This window comes from Pollachius pollachius, assembly GCF_949987615.1.
Source record: "Pollachius pollachius genome assembly, chromosome: 2".
NCBI classification, from domain to species: Eukaryota; Metazoa; Chordata; class Actinopteri; order Gadiformes; family Gadidae; genus Pollachius; species Pollachius pollachius.
In genome coordinates, this window is record NC_136935.1 from 34,407,256 (window position 1) to 34,419,537 (window position 12,282).

A 12,282-nucleotide genomic window follows, 5' to 3' on the forward strand; every position below is an offset into this window, starting at 1 on the left:
ATGTCTTCTGGACCACAGAATCTACAGTGAGACTAATGCTAAAGCCTTACGCCCCCTCACACCCCGGAGAGATGAGTGGAGGAAGGACAGCTCAGCGGTAACCCTGGGCCGGGGTGTTTCCGCTCGGCTGGTTTCTCATCTCCGAGAGCAGCTCATTTGGAGCGCTCCGTGTGAGATGGAGTGCAGGGACAGAGCCAGCGGGCCTCACTCACCTTGCCCCCCGTCTCACTGCTAAACGAAGAGCAGCTCGGCGTGCTAATTTCCGGGTTCCGTTTTCCCCACACCCAACGCACCGTTTAGAACCGAGAAGGCTGCCAGGTAAAGAAGGGGCCATACATTAGATGAAAGCAGCTCTAGTCACAGCAGGGGCCCGACGGAGGCAAGAAGTATTCTTTAGGAAGGGGATCTCATTGCTCTGACTTTTTCTGAGGCCGACCTTCAGTGAAAATTTTCGAGAACATTTAATTGGAATCCTGGCAGAGATGCCTGTGGTACATAGATTAATAAATCATCTTTGAAGTGTAATAGAAACTGTTCGGAACGAAGGAGAAAGTTATTACGGACCAATAATGCGACTTAGATGGAGATAGCCGAGAAGGGTGCCGCTGATGAGATCACTGAAGACGCTGTCAGAAGACCTCCCCCTGTGAGGAAGAGGAAGGCACCGCTGATGAAGGGCGCGGGCCATGGTGGGTTGCCTGGTTTCTGATCAAATGCAGTCCTCCTGACTGTAATAGCTGTCTGTTATATAATGTCGTTATATAAAGTAAGAGTGGGCTCCTACCGGCACCACCGGGTGAGAGGAGCTCTGTGGAGCGAGCAGCATCCCTGGGTGACCAAACCAGCCTCGACAGCGCTACATTCATCATCCTCTCCTCTCCCCTCTCCAGTCTCACCACAGCACAGACACCAGAGCCATGACTAACTAGGAGCCAAATGTCTGTCTGCTCATCTGTCTCTCTGCCTCCCGGTCTGTCTGTTTCCCTGTCTGACCGCTCTGTCCGTCTGTTTGTCTGCCTGTCTTTCTGTCTATCTGCCTGGCCGCTTGTCTGTCTTTCAAACAGTTTGTCCGCCTGTCTCTCAGTCTATCTGTGTGTCTGCCTGTCTGTCTGCATGTGTGCTTGGCACCCGGTCTGTCTTCCAGCTCCACTTAGTGAAAACGGCTCCTCGGGTGTTGTCAGCATGTCGTTTCTAACGGTGGACTCACACCTTCACAGAGCTATTTCTTGCACACCGTAGCCCCAGCACCCTCCTCAGACGCTCCGTCTAAGCTTGGAGAGGCTTGACCAAGGTGTGGGGAATTGGGAAAATAAGATTAAGGCACACACGCACGCGCACACACACAAGTACTATGCATGCATGCACACACATACCCATACACACACACAAACACAAGTAGCCCATCCGCACGCACGCACACACGCACGCATGGAATACTTCGGTGTCTGGGTTTCTCTCTGGGAAAATGGACACAAGAATGGGTTTAGAGAACATGAAAGCAAACTCAACATCAGATCTAATTCAAACGGACACCCCATAATATCCTTGGGGTGACATAGGGACAGAATATACACTCAGGATGTCTAAGTCTCTGCACTTGTATGAATGTGTATGTGCATTTATTTGTACTGTGTGTGTGTGATGTGTCTCTGTGTGTGTGTGTGTGTGTGTGTGTTTCTGTGTATCTAGTACGATCACCACATTGCCAGTGTTTCCTTTTACACAGACGTTTTAAGAGAACTGAAGGAATGCATGAAATGCAAAATTGAACATATACACTTGTTTTAATTGTTTTGACAGTAGAATTTTTAAATGCATTGAAAGCATCTGGTTCATTGGGATGTCCTTAAAGGCTTATGAGAAAACAGCTTAACTAGGAAAAATATGTTTGATATATTTTGCTTTGATGAAAACTTTTGAAATTCACCATATATCCTCACATCTAGAGCTCATACATTTATACAAACATCTACCTATGAATTTAAGCTCTGTTTGAGGTTATTTTGTGTATTAAAAAATCATTGATGGCTGTGGTGTACTTATATACAAGTGTTTCATCAAAGCCTTGCAGGAGATCTCCTTCTTAATATTTTCCAAAATATCAAACGTTAAAATACAATCTTGATGTGAGTACAAATGTTGACCAGCAGGGAGAGCAGTGGAAGGGGATTGATGCAATGCAACCCAAAGGTGACTACATTTAAGGGTCAGGTAGAAATTGCCAGATTTGGTTACATTGTATTATATTTTATTCAATTCCCTTCGCTTTCTCACTTAACTAGCTCCAGGGGCTGACTCCCCTTTGACAGCGTTCCTCAGAGGGTTTTGGGTGGCTTGAGTATTGCATATGTCATGGACTAATCATTCACTGATTGTGTGTTCAATCTTTACTCCCGTAAAAAATGTTAAAAATGAAACTGCAAACTACACAAAATCAACAAACGTAAATGTAATTCGTATGTGCATCTCGTTTATTTATTTTATCATTTGTGTTTGACATTAACATTTGCATTCAAAATTGTAACCAAATCGAATAGGCCACTGGATTCATGGAAAAACAAATAGGGGTTGGGGGGTTGGGGTTTAACAATACATGACCTAAACAAACAAACCTAAACTTTAGGTTTACAGTCAGGATATGTTGGCTACGGACTGAAACGCCGAAGCTATGTCCTCAAAGTGGTAGATCTTCACCTTCGATCCATCGCCCCTCTGGAAAGTCCATCTCAGTCTCTCTAAATCCATCTCCTGGAGGACACCGCTGAGTTTCCTCAATCCTCTGAGATGAGGTACTGTGTACTCATACTGTGTATTTGAGTAGACACAGTATAGTCCTGCAACCGTCACTCTGGGAAAAATATATACTGTGAGCGCTATAGGAATGCAAAACTCCCGATCTACGTATCCAGAAAAATCCTCCCGAGGCCTCACTCTGGGCCAACACTGACCGTGACGACCGAAACTAAACGCAAATAAAGAAAAAACACAAACATTTGACACGTATATAACAATACAGAAGAGTTTGTTGGCCGTCCTGAGTCTATTCTGGCGCATCATCTCGCTGCTGCGTCAACAAAGGAGACCAAATGACTCTAAGAACCCACAATGTGTGAAAACACAAAAGGACAGAATGTAGTGCAAACATCTTGAATACGAAGACCAGGCACAGCTGACCAGCGCTGCTCTGGAATCATAAATTAAAAGCGAAAAAACATAGCAAAATAACAGAGAATAAAACAGCTCTCACAGAATCACAGCCGAGTTCCCCAGCAGGTTCCACAAGAGATTGCCTAAAGACTCGTATCTGATTGGCTGGTTGGTTTTCCTCTCTCCATCCTTATTGGTCGGTTCCATTGCTTTCCATGAACGCTCGCCTCGTACAACGTACCCCATAACCAGGGGAAAAATATTCTCTATATAGTGATCTTTTTTCTTTGTTAATCATCCACCCATCCATCTGTCATCCATTCATATTCTCAGCTATCCCAATTATTTCACCCATACATAATCGTTGAATCCACCCACCCATCCATCCATCCATTGATTTACCCATCCATCATTCATCCTTCTATTCTTTCATTCATTCATCTTCCAATCCCTTAACCCATCCATCATCGATCAATACTGTCATCCTCCCTTCCCCCGGGTCCTCTTCCACCCTGGTGCGTCCGTCCTCCTCTAAATGTCTGTGTGACCCACCCCCTCCCCCCCCCCCCGGGTGAATATCCTGGTTGCTGGGTGCTTCCAGCTCCAAGGTGACTGCTGTAGGCCGACAGGAAGTGCAGTCACACTTCTGTATCCCCCTCAGCCCACGCCTCCTCCGCACTCTGCCTCCCGCCGTCAGCGATCACTTCCTGGTTCAAAGGTTATCTGACCTTGGAGAGGACGAGAGCGGGAGGAACAAGGAGGAAATCCCATGTTAGAGATGTGGGGATAACATTGCAGGAGCATACAGATGATTTTATAAACAGTATGTTAGAGATTTTGAGATAATATAATGGAAATATGGAAAAAATAAAATACAAATATCAATGTTATATAAGTATAATAAACAGATATTTCTAAATATAACTGCAAAAAAAAATTAAATATTAGATAATATGGTACAAATATGTACATTATATGCTAGGAAAGAACAGAAAATGTAAATATAATGATTTCTCTATTTTCTTATCAAAAGCAACAACATGTCGTCATTGTGTTTATATTAGTAGGTGTTCCAGGCAACAGCCCACTTGTTCTGAAGTGACAACAGCCATCCAGATCCCAGGTTGCATTATTTCCTTCTCGACACTCATTAATGGTGATGAGGCAGTGGTAATGTGGGGCCCTTCAGGGCCAAGCCATGTCGTGGGTGAGGAGCCACAGCATGGGGGGGTGCTTGATTTGTCTCACCTTCTGCAGCTCTTCCCTCAGCCAGGAGGGGAGGGGCTGTCCCAGGCGGTGCAGCAGCTTTGACAGCTCAATGTTGTGCTCCCTGTAGTGCCTGGACAGGTAGACCCGCGCCTAGAGAGAGATCGAGGGAGGTAGGGGGGAGAGTGAGAGAGGGAGGGAAAGGGAGAAAGAGATAGGGGGAGGGAAGGGGAGAGAGAGATACATTTCTTTAAATATGCATCAGCTTTGGCAATGTAAATGTATATTTCCCATGCCAGTAAAGCTCTTTCGGATAGAGAGAGAGAGAGAGAGAGAGAGAGAGAGAGAGAGAGAGAGAGAGAGAGAGAGAGAGAGAGAGAGAGAGAGAGAGAGAGAAGTTAAATGAAAGGATGGTGCTGGGAAAATATAGAGATAAAAAGGTGAATTCAAAGGAAAGAGAGGCACCTAAGAGAGAGAGACAAGCAGAACCAAGAGGAGAGAGAGTAAGACCGGGTGAGTGCAGATACCAGAGGGGGCGGGATAGAGAGATACAAGAAGGAGAATGGAATGTTCCAGAGACAGAGAGTAAATAACATCTCTAGTCCAAGACATAGGAAACACATGAATCAAGTGCTGGCATCTCCAGACCACTTCTCTATTCCTATTCCATTGTAGTCAGGGAGGCATTCACAAGAAGCAGATCAATTAGTGCAGAAAAAGTAAGGAAATCAGATGAGGGATGCATGCAATGCATTATTCTCTCTCTATTTCTTTCTATCTATTCCTCTTTTACTTCATCCCATCTCGTTCACTGTCAGACTTTCTATACATTTCAATTTCCACATAGCACATAAAACATAGAATGTTTGCTCTAACCAAATAAGGTGTGCATGTGTGCGTGTTTGTGTGTTTGTTTCCGCATGTTTGTGTGTGTTGTGTGTGTTTGTGTATGTTTGTGTGTGTCCTATGTGTGTGTCATGTGTGTGTATGCTTGTGTGTACATGTGTGTGTGTGTGTGCATGGTAAAACCATGTGTCTAACTCTTTCATCACTATATGCTCTTCATTGTGGAATCAGCGGCCAAAAATCGATTTGACTGTCTCTCCTCGATCAGCTCTCTCCTGGTTCTCTCTCCCTCTTGTCTCTCTTTCTTTTTAACTCACTCGCCAACCTTTAACTCTTCCCATCTCTCTCTCTCTCTCTCTCCCTTTTCCTCTCTATCCCCTCTCTCCCTCTCTTTCTCTCTGGCTCTATCCATGCTAATCTTCTTACCTCCCCCTGCCTCCCTCTTTTTTTTCTCACTGTCTCTAACCCTCCTCTCTCTCCCTCCCTCCCTCTCTCCCCTCTCTCCCCTCATCTCCCTCTCCCCTCGTCTCCCTCTCCCCTCGTCTCCCTCTCCCCTCGTCTCCCTCTCTCCCTCTCCCTCTCTCTCTCTCTCTCTCTCTCTCTCTCTCTCTCTCTCTCTCTCTCCAGGGTGTTCAGTGTCAGTATTGAATCCCCATAATTAGGTTGTAACTTCCTGGCTCAACGTGATTGGCTGACAGATTCCACGCTGGGGCTCCCTCCCCTGGGAAATCTCCGCTCTGCGAGGAATCAGGTCGAGTCTCTGCCAGTGGGTTTTTCTTTCCGGATATCGAAACAGTCTTATTCTGTCTTATTATTTCTATATCTAAATTTAAAAAGTCACCTATCTACTTAAAACGGAATGCCGGTAAAGCTCCTCTTATCCTCTTATTAGAATTACTACCAGAACATTCCTTCTCAACGAACATTTCTCAACCTCAACCTTCCCAACCTCCTATGTAATATACTTCATGAAGTCTTTTGTAAGCAATACTTCCGTAAAACTCCACTTAGACTTTGATCAATCTCCTTCTAAGATGATTTTGAAGAATCCCTGACTTCTATAAAGATACTGAACGATCTAATTTCATATTTGGGTTAATCGCCTTCTATAAAACGATACTTCAGCGTGGGTCTGGAGAATGAAACTCAAAGGCCAGCAGCAGCAACAGCACAGGTCTGTAGTGTTTCATGTGTTTGGTGAAGGAAGTGTGTCCTGATTGGTTTACCTCGGGTTCCATAGGCGGGTACTTCCTCCCTTTGCTCTTGCCCAAACACTTTGTCCTCCCTCCTTCCAGCAGCTGACACCAGAAGCCCTTCTGAGGGTCGAACCTGCAGAGAGAGAGAGAGAGAGAGAGAGAGAGAGAGAGAGAGAGAGAGAAGAGATGGATAATTAAACAGGGTCGTGTAGAGTTGCAGAACGAAGGAGAGAAAGAAAGAGAAAAAGAAAGAAAGAGAAGAAAAAGCGCGAAGCGCACAGTGTGAAGAACATGATAGAACGCCATCAATATTAAACAGGCTCCAAATGTGTGTTCATTTTGGGTGCGAGCGCTATGACTCAGATACATCTGGTGGAAGTCGTGAGGAGTCTACATTCAGGAGGGAGAGAGACAGAGAGAGACAGTGAGAGAGAAGACAGAAAGAGAGACAGTGAGAGAGAGAGAGAGAGAGAGAGAGAGAGAGAAAGAGAGAGAGAGAGAAAATATAGAGAGAGACAGAGAAGGAGAGTGTGTTAGCTAGCGAGAGAGAGGAGTCAAAGAGAGAGAGAGAGACAGAGAAGAGACAGAGAGAGAGAGAGAGAGAGAGAGAGAGAGGAGACAGAAGCCTCTGGTGCGTTTGATGACAGGGTGAGAGGGCGCGTAGGTGGAAGGGATTTAAAGGAAGGAAGAAAGAAACAGTCTTCAGGATCCTTCAGACAGCTGTCATGTCTGACAAGAGGACAGGATGAGGGGGAAATTAGGCTTTTGTGCAGCTCAATCCTGGCTTAAACACACACACACACACACACAAACACACCCACACACGCAAACACACATACAAACACACACACACATGCTCACGTACACACACACACACCATATACAGACACACACACACACACACACACACGCGCGCGCGCGCACGAACACACACACACACGGCCATATACACTCAGACACTAAAATACACAACAAATCACACACACTCGCACACAAACACACACACAGACTCACATAGACACTCCCACACACACACATATACAGAAACACACAGAAACACACACACCCTAAAAGACACCCTTGGCTCCCTCTGTGCCGTTTAGGCGACAGCTCCAGCGGGCTGCTCCCATGTCTGAGTGAGATGCAGGAGTTAAAACCCGGGTGCTGCCCCCCCACAGACCTATTTTTTATGTTATAATGTACTCAATATATAGAAAAAATAAATGGCATTTATTTTTTAGCAATGACAGGTTTTACATTTTCAAGCCACGATAATCCAGGATGGATCCTTCTGTGAAATCGCCCAGTTTCCTCTCAGCACCATCCCGGCTCCAAAAAGGATTAAATCACGTTGTTTAATGGAATTAATCAGACAGAAGTGCACCACACAAGATTCACAAACATATGTATTCCTCCTTGCCAAATCATTTTTTCAGATGCATTCTAATTCAGTCTCAGTTAGTCATTTCAAATGCTTCGTCCCACTCTGTTCATATTAATATTCATATATCTGCTAATACACTCGTGTGCATCTTGGGAAGATTGTGAGGAAGACGAGATGTGAGAAATAGTTTGATGGATAACTCAGAGCTCAATCCTACACTCTGCTTCTTCAAGATGCTGAAGGTCCTTATGTGTTTTGCACAACAATAGATTTTCTATAAACAAGGATTTGTCAGGTAAAAAGGAAGGTAGCCTTGCCAGGAGATGGGTTTTAAATGTGCAGAGACATTTTCTTGGGGATACAACTCTAAATGATGCCAAGTCTATGGTGACCATCTGCTTGTAAAAGAAAAAAACAACTCCATGGCTAATAGTCTTTAAACGCTATGGTGGCGTTCCGCTGCCAAGAATTCAGAGCAACAATGACTATGAGCGCGCTCACAATTTAACAAACCGTGCAGATGAGCAGGAGCTGATGCCTAGTTCGCCAGCTATCTTTTGAGATGATAACGGCAGTAACTAAAAAAACATTTTCTTCTTTTTTTGGACAAACAAATTCGGATTTATGCATTAAAGGATTGAGCTTTATGCGTTCTTTGCTGTGAAATCGCTGAACATCCAGTGTATAACGTCATTTTGATTGAAGATACAAGAAGACGAGAGAATTTCCAAGATGAGGCGGATGGAGTTGAGTCAATCCAGAAGGCAGTGGCTGAGTAAGAGAAGCAAAGCAGTGTGTTTATGACCATATGGGACGCCAAAAATCACACGCAGTGCATTGCTAAACACGGGAAGCCATTCGCCGATAGAGGATATATAAAGGAGGCTTTCCCCAGCAGTTCAGAGCTATTTTTTATTTTTCTATATATATTTAATGGATTACCAAACAAAGGCACAATCATCTCCAGGATTAAAGACATGCCTGCGAGAACTGTAGAAAGGCGCATTACTGATATGGCTGAAAATGGACAGCACAAGCAAACTCTTGCATTGAAAGGTGCATTGCTTTTCAGTGTAGCTGAAGCGGGGGAAAGGGATCAGACTAAATCAGAAAGATTGAATACATTTTATTTTGTGCCCTATTCATTTTAATACATTTGAAGTGTGTGTGTGTGTGTGTGTGTGTGTGTGTGTGTGTGTGTGTTTGTGCGTGTTTGTATGTGTGTATGTGTGATACACACACAAGATCGCACACAATCTTTTGGCATTGTCACTCTGTACGGGGTGACGAGAAGCCGCAGTGACTTAATCAATGAATACATTTATATTATGAACATCAGGCACGGGGCTCTATGAATTATTTTAAACATGGTGAAGTGGCACAGGACATCCAAAAGGTTGCCGACCCCTGATAACTATCACATAAAGATGATGGATATATTTTTCTGATTCCTGTGAAATACCCGTGGAAACATTTCTATTTTGTTTTTACAAATTTATATATATATATATATATATATATATATGTATAGTTAAACAGCGAAAGCGCTGCTCGATTAGTCTTCATTAGACAATACTTGTCTTATCATGATTCTACGTATCTACAATACATGTGAGGCAGGGCTTACATTTCGTGTAGTTTTCTTTAATTCAATAATTCTTTGTTCATTCATTCCTGAATTTTCCTGGTCTATTGATCGATTCGACATACTCCCAAAACAATCATCCAAGCATTTCAAGAGGTGTGTTGATCTGTCAATCTGGCAACATGTAACCAATCCCATTCAGGGATACAAGGGTCATGGCTGGCTACGCCCAACTAGTGCCAAAAAGAAAACCAACGTGTGCGTGAGCACGATAGCAAGGACAGCCTTTGAGCAAAGGGGCTTCAGTTGCTTCATCACTTCATCTGCTTGCTCAATGAACGATTTCCACCTCAGAGTCTTTACTATTGCTCTCGCGAGCAGAGAAATACTGCACTCAAGTGCAGTAAAAGCACTATTATCAAGCACTAATAATTTGTGTGCACGTATGTGTTAGTTGTGCACGTACAAAGTCATTTTTGCTCCCTATTTCTGGCAGTGATATGCCGCCATAAAAAGCATTTACAACTTACTGACTAAACAGAACAGGATAACTTCCACATGAAGCGAACCTCATACCGCAATGAAGGTTTTAAACTCAAAGAGTAAAGCAGGGCTTTGAATGCATTCATGCACAGCGGAACTTGTGAGTGACTTATGAGTAAAAGCTGCACGCTGACTACCTGTCTGTCTCTTACTGTGTTTTATTCCCACAATCAGCGGAAAGGTGCCCTTCTCCCAGCACCCAGGGGAGAAGACATGGGAGCTGCCGAGACAGAGAGAGAGGAGGAGAGGGAGAGGGAGAGAAACATAGAGAGAGACACAGAGAGAGAGAGAGAGAGAGAGAGAGAGAGAGAGAGAGAGAGAGAGAGAGAGAGAATGATTTGGGGGTAGAAAAGAGAGAGGGAATGAGACATGGAGTGAAGAGAGAGAGAGAGAGAGAGAGAGAGAGAGAGAGAGAGAGAGAGAGATGGGGGGTAGAAAGGAGAGAGGGAATGAGACATGGAAAGAGAGAGAATGAGAGAGAATGAGGAAGAGCGAGAGAGATAAGGAGAGAGAGAGAGAGGGAGAGAAGAGAGAGACAGATGGAAGAGAGTGACAAGAAGAAGGGACACTGAGGAAAGAGGAGAAGTACGTGAGGGGAGAGAGAGACAGCGAGAGGGTGAGAGGGAGAGAGGAGGAGAGAGGGAACCTACGTGAGGGCCTGGGAGTAGTTAAAGTGAGGGGCGACGCCCAGGAACTTCTGCACCTCATCCATCACCGCCACCGGGTCACTCCTCAGCTGCTGGCCGTCGATGATCAGGAGCTACACACACACACACACACACACACACACACACACACACACACACACACACACACACACACACACACACAATAATGATAAAGAGTTATTATTAGAGATTAGTCGGTATGTGACTGTAATCTCTGAATATAACCTTGTGTGTTTTTTTAGGTGTTGATGTATTCTCAGTGCACCTGCAGCTTACTGTAAACCAGCATGCGAGGACTATCTGTTTAAAGTAATGCTGTGGTTTCCATCCACCCGTTGATGTGGAAAACCCAGATGGTTGACAGCCAGGGACTGAATGGCTGCCGGCTATATATAGCACGTTCTTAGACGTTAAAGTATATGTTTCATAATCACAAATCTCCAAGAAGCAGGAGAAAGAGCGGGACGTCCTTGAGCAAGAAGCTCAAGGATGCTGATGTTAAATCCGTTCTTACATCTGGCCGCTTTGCAGCAAGGACTCAAACCGGCAACTCCGACCTGGAGGACCAAAGCTCTGAACATCGAAGCTGTTCTTGCATTCTTATCGAGGTTAAAGGGATACGCCGCGATGTCTTTCAATTTACGTTAGCATGTAAAACTATGTTGTCGCGATGTATATTGGTGGCAAAAACAAGCCAACAAGCTAATATGCATAAAACCCTGATATGTGGTGACCCATCTCTATCTAATGAATTCGGGATACATTGCGGAAATAATGGTGCGTTAGAAGAACACGTCTTACATGGTGCACGACGGCCATTAAGAACTGCGCTATATATAAGGTACCAATCACATTTCGGACCACACTACAAATAGGCCACACATCTGAAACACATCCACAACAGTGGACTGGGCTGCAGGACACAGGTGAGCCTACCAGAACCCCACCCTAGGGGTTCTGGCTGGGGCCTGGGCAGGGGAATACCTGGCTGGCGGGGTAGTGGGTGAGCCAGCGCTCCATGTGCGTGGCGTACAGGCCGGGCGTGAGGCAGCGGTTCTGCAGTGACCGGAGCTCGGCCGGCGCGCCGCGCCGCGCGGTGATGACGTCGTAGAAGTTGAAGCGCAGGGCGGCGTGGTCCTCGTGAGCCCGCTGGTGCTGTGGGGGTCAACACACACCAGGGCTGTGTTTGTACTTGGTACTAGTAGTAGGCCCGGTCTGAGGGGTGTGTGTGTGTGCACCTGGTACCAGCTGCAGGCTCCGTCTGAGGAGTGTGTGTGTGTGTGTGTGTGTGTGTGTGTGTGTGTGTGTGCGTGTGTGTGTACCTGGTACCAGCTGTAGGCCCTGTCTGATGGGTTGATCAGCAGGGTGATGATCTTGGCTTTGGGCAGCAGGGCGGCGGCGCGGCGCGGGCTATCCTCCGAGGGGAAGTAGTTGGCGCTCTTCTCAAAAAGGAAGTCTGTGGTGGTGTTGGACGGCACCGGGAAGAATTCCATATACCTAAGAGACGCACACACACACACACACACACACACACACACACACACATGAAACAAACAGGAAGTAAGTATACACGGGAAATAACGACACACAAGCACACACACACAACATATACCTAAGAGACGCACACACACACACACACACACACATGAAACAAACAGGAAGTAAGTAAACACGGGAAATAACGACACACAAGCACACACACACAAC

General features: G+C 45.4%; 1 protein-coding gene across 3 annotated transcripts in view; it reads right to left on the reverse strand.

Annotated features, from left to right (window-relative positions):
- Positions 1 to 3,767: 3,767 nt before the first annotated feature.
- Positions 3,768 to 12,282, reverse strand: part of ndst3 (N-deacetylase/N-sulfotransferase (heparan glucosaminyl) 3) — a 57,308-nt gene continuing 48,793 nt past the window's right edge. The window contains exons 10-15 of one of the 3 annotated variants that reach the window (XM_079729238.1): positions 11,898 to 12,072; positions 11,560 to 11,730; positions 10,558 to 10,667; positions 6,426 to 6,528; positions 4,396 to 4,506; positions 3,768 to 3,875 (exon numbers count right to left, since the gene is read on the reverse strand). In XM_079729238.1, the coding sequence (XP_079585364.1) occupies positions 3,867 to 3,875; positions 4,396 to 4,506; positions 6,426 to 6,528; positions 10,558 to 10,667; positions 11,560 to 11,730; positions 11,898 to 12,072 (679 nt within the window). In that variant the 3' untranslated portion in view covers positions 3,768 to 3,866. Of the gene's footprint in view, positions 3,876 to 4,395; positions 4,507 to 6,425; positions 6,529 to 8,409; positions 8,551 to 10,557; positions 10,668 to 11,559; positions 11,731 to 11,897; positions 12,073 to 12,282 lie in introns of those variants that run through there. The other 2 variants (XM_079729237.1, XM_079729239.1) reach the window with 2 other exon arrangements.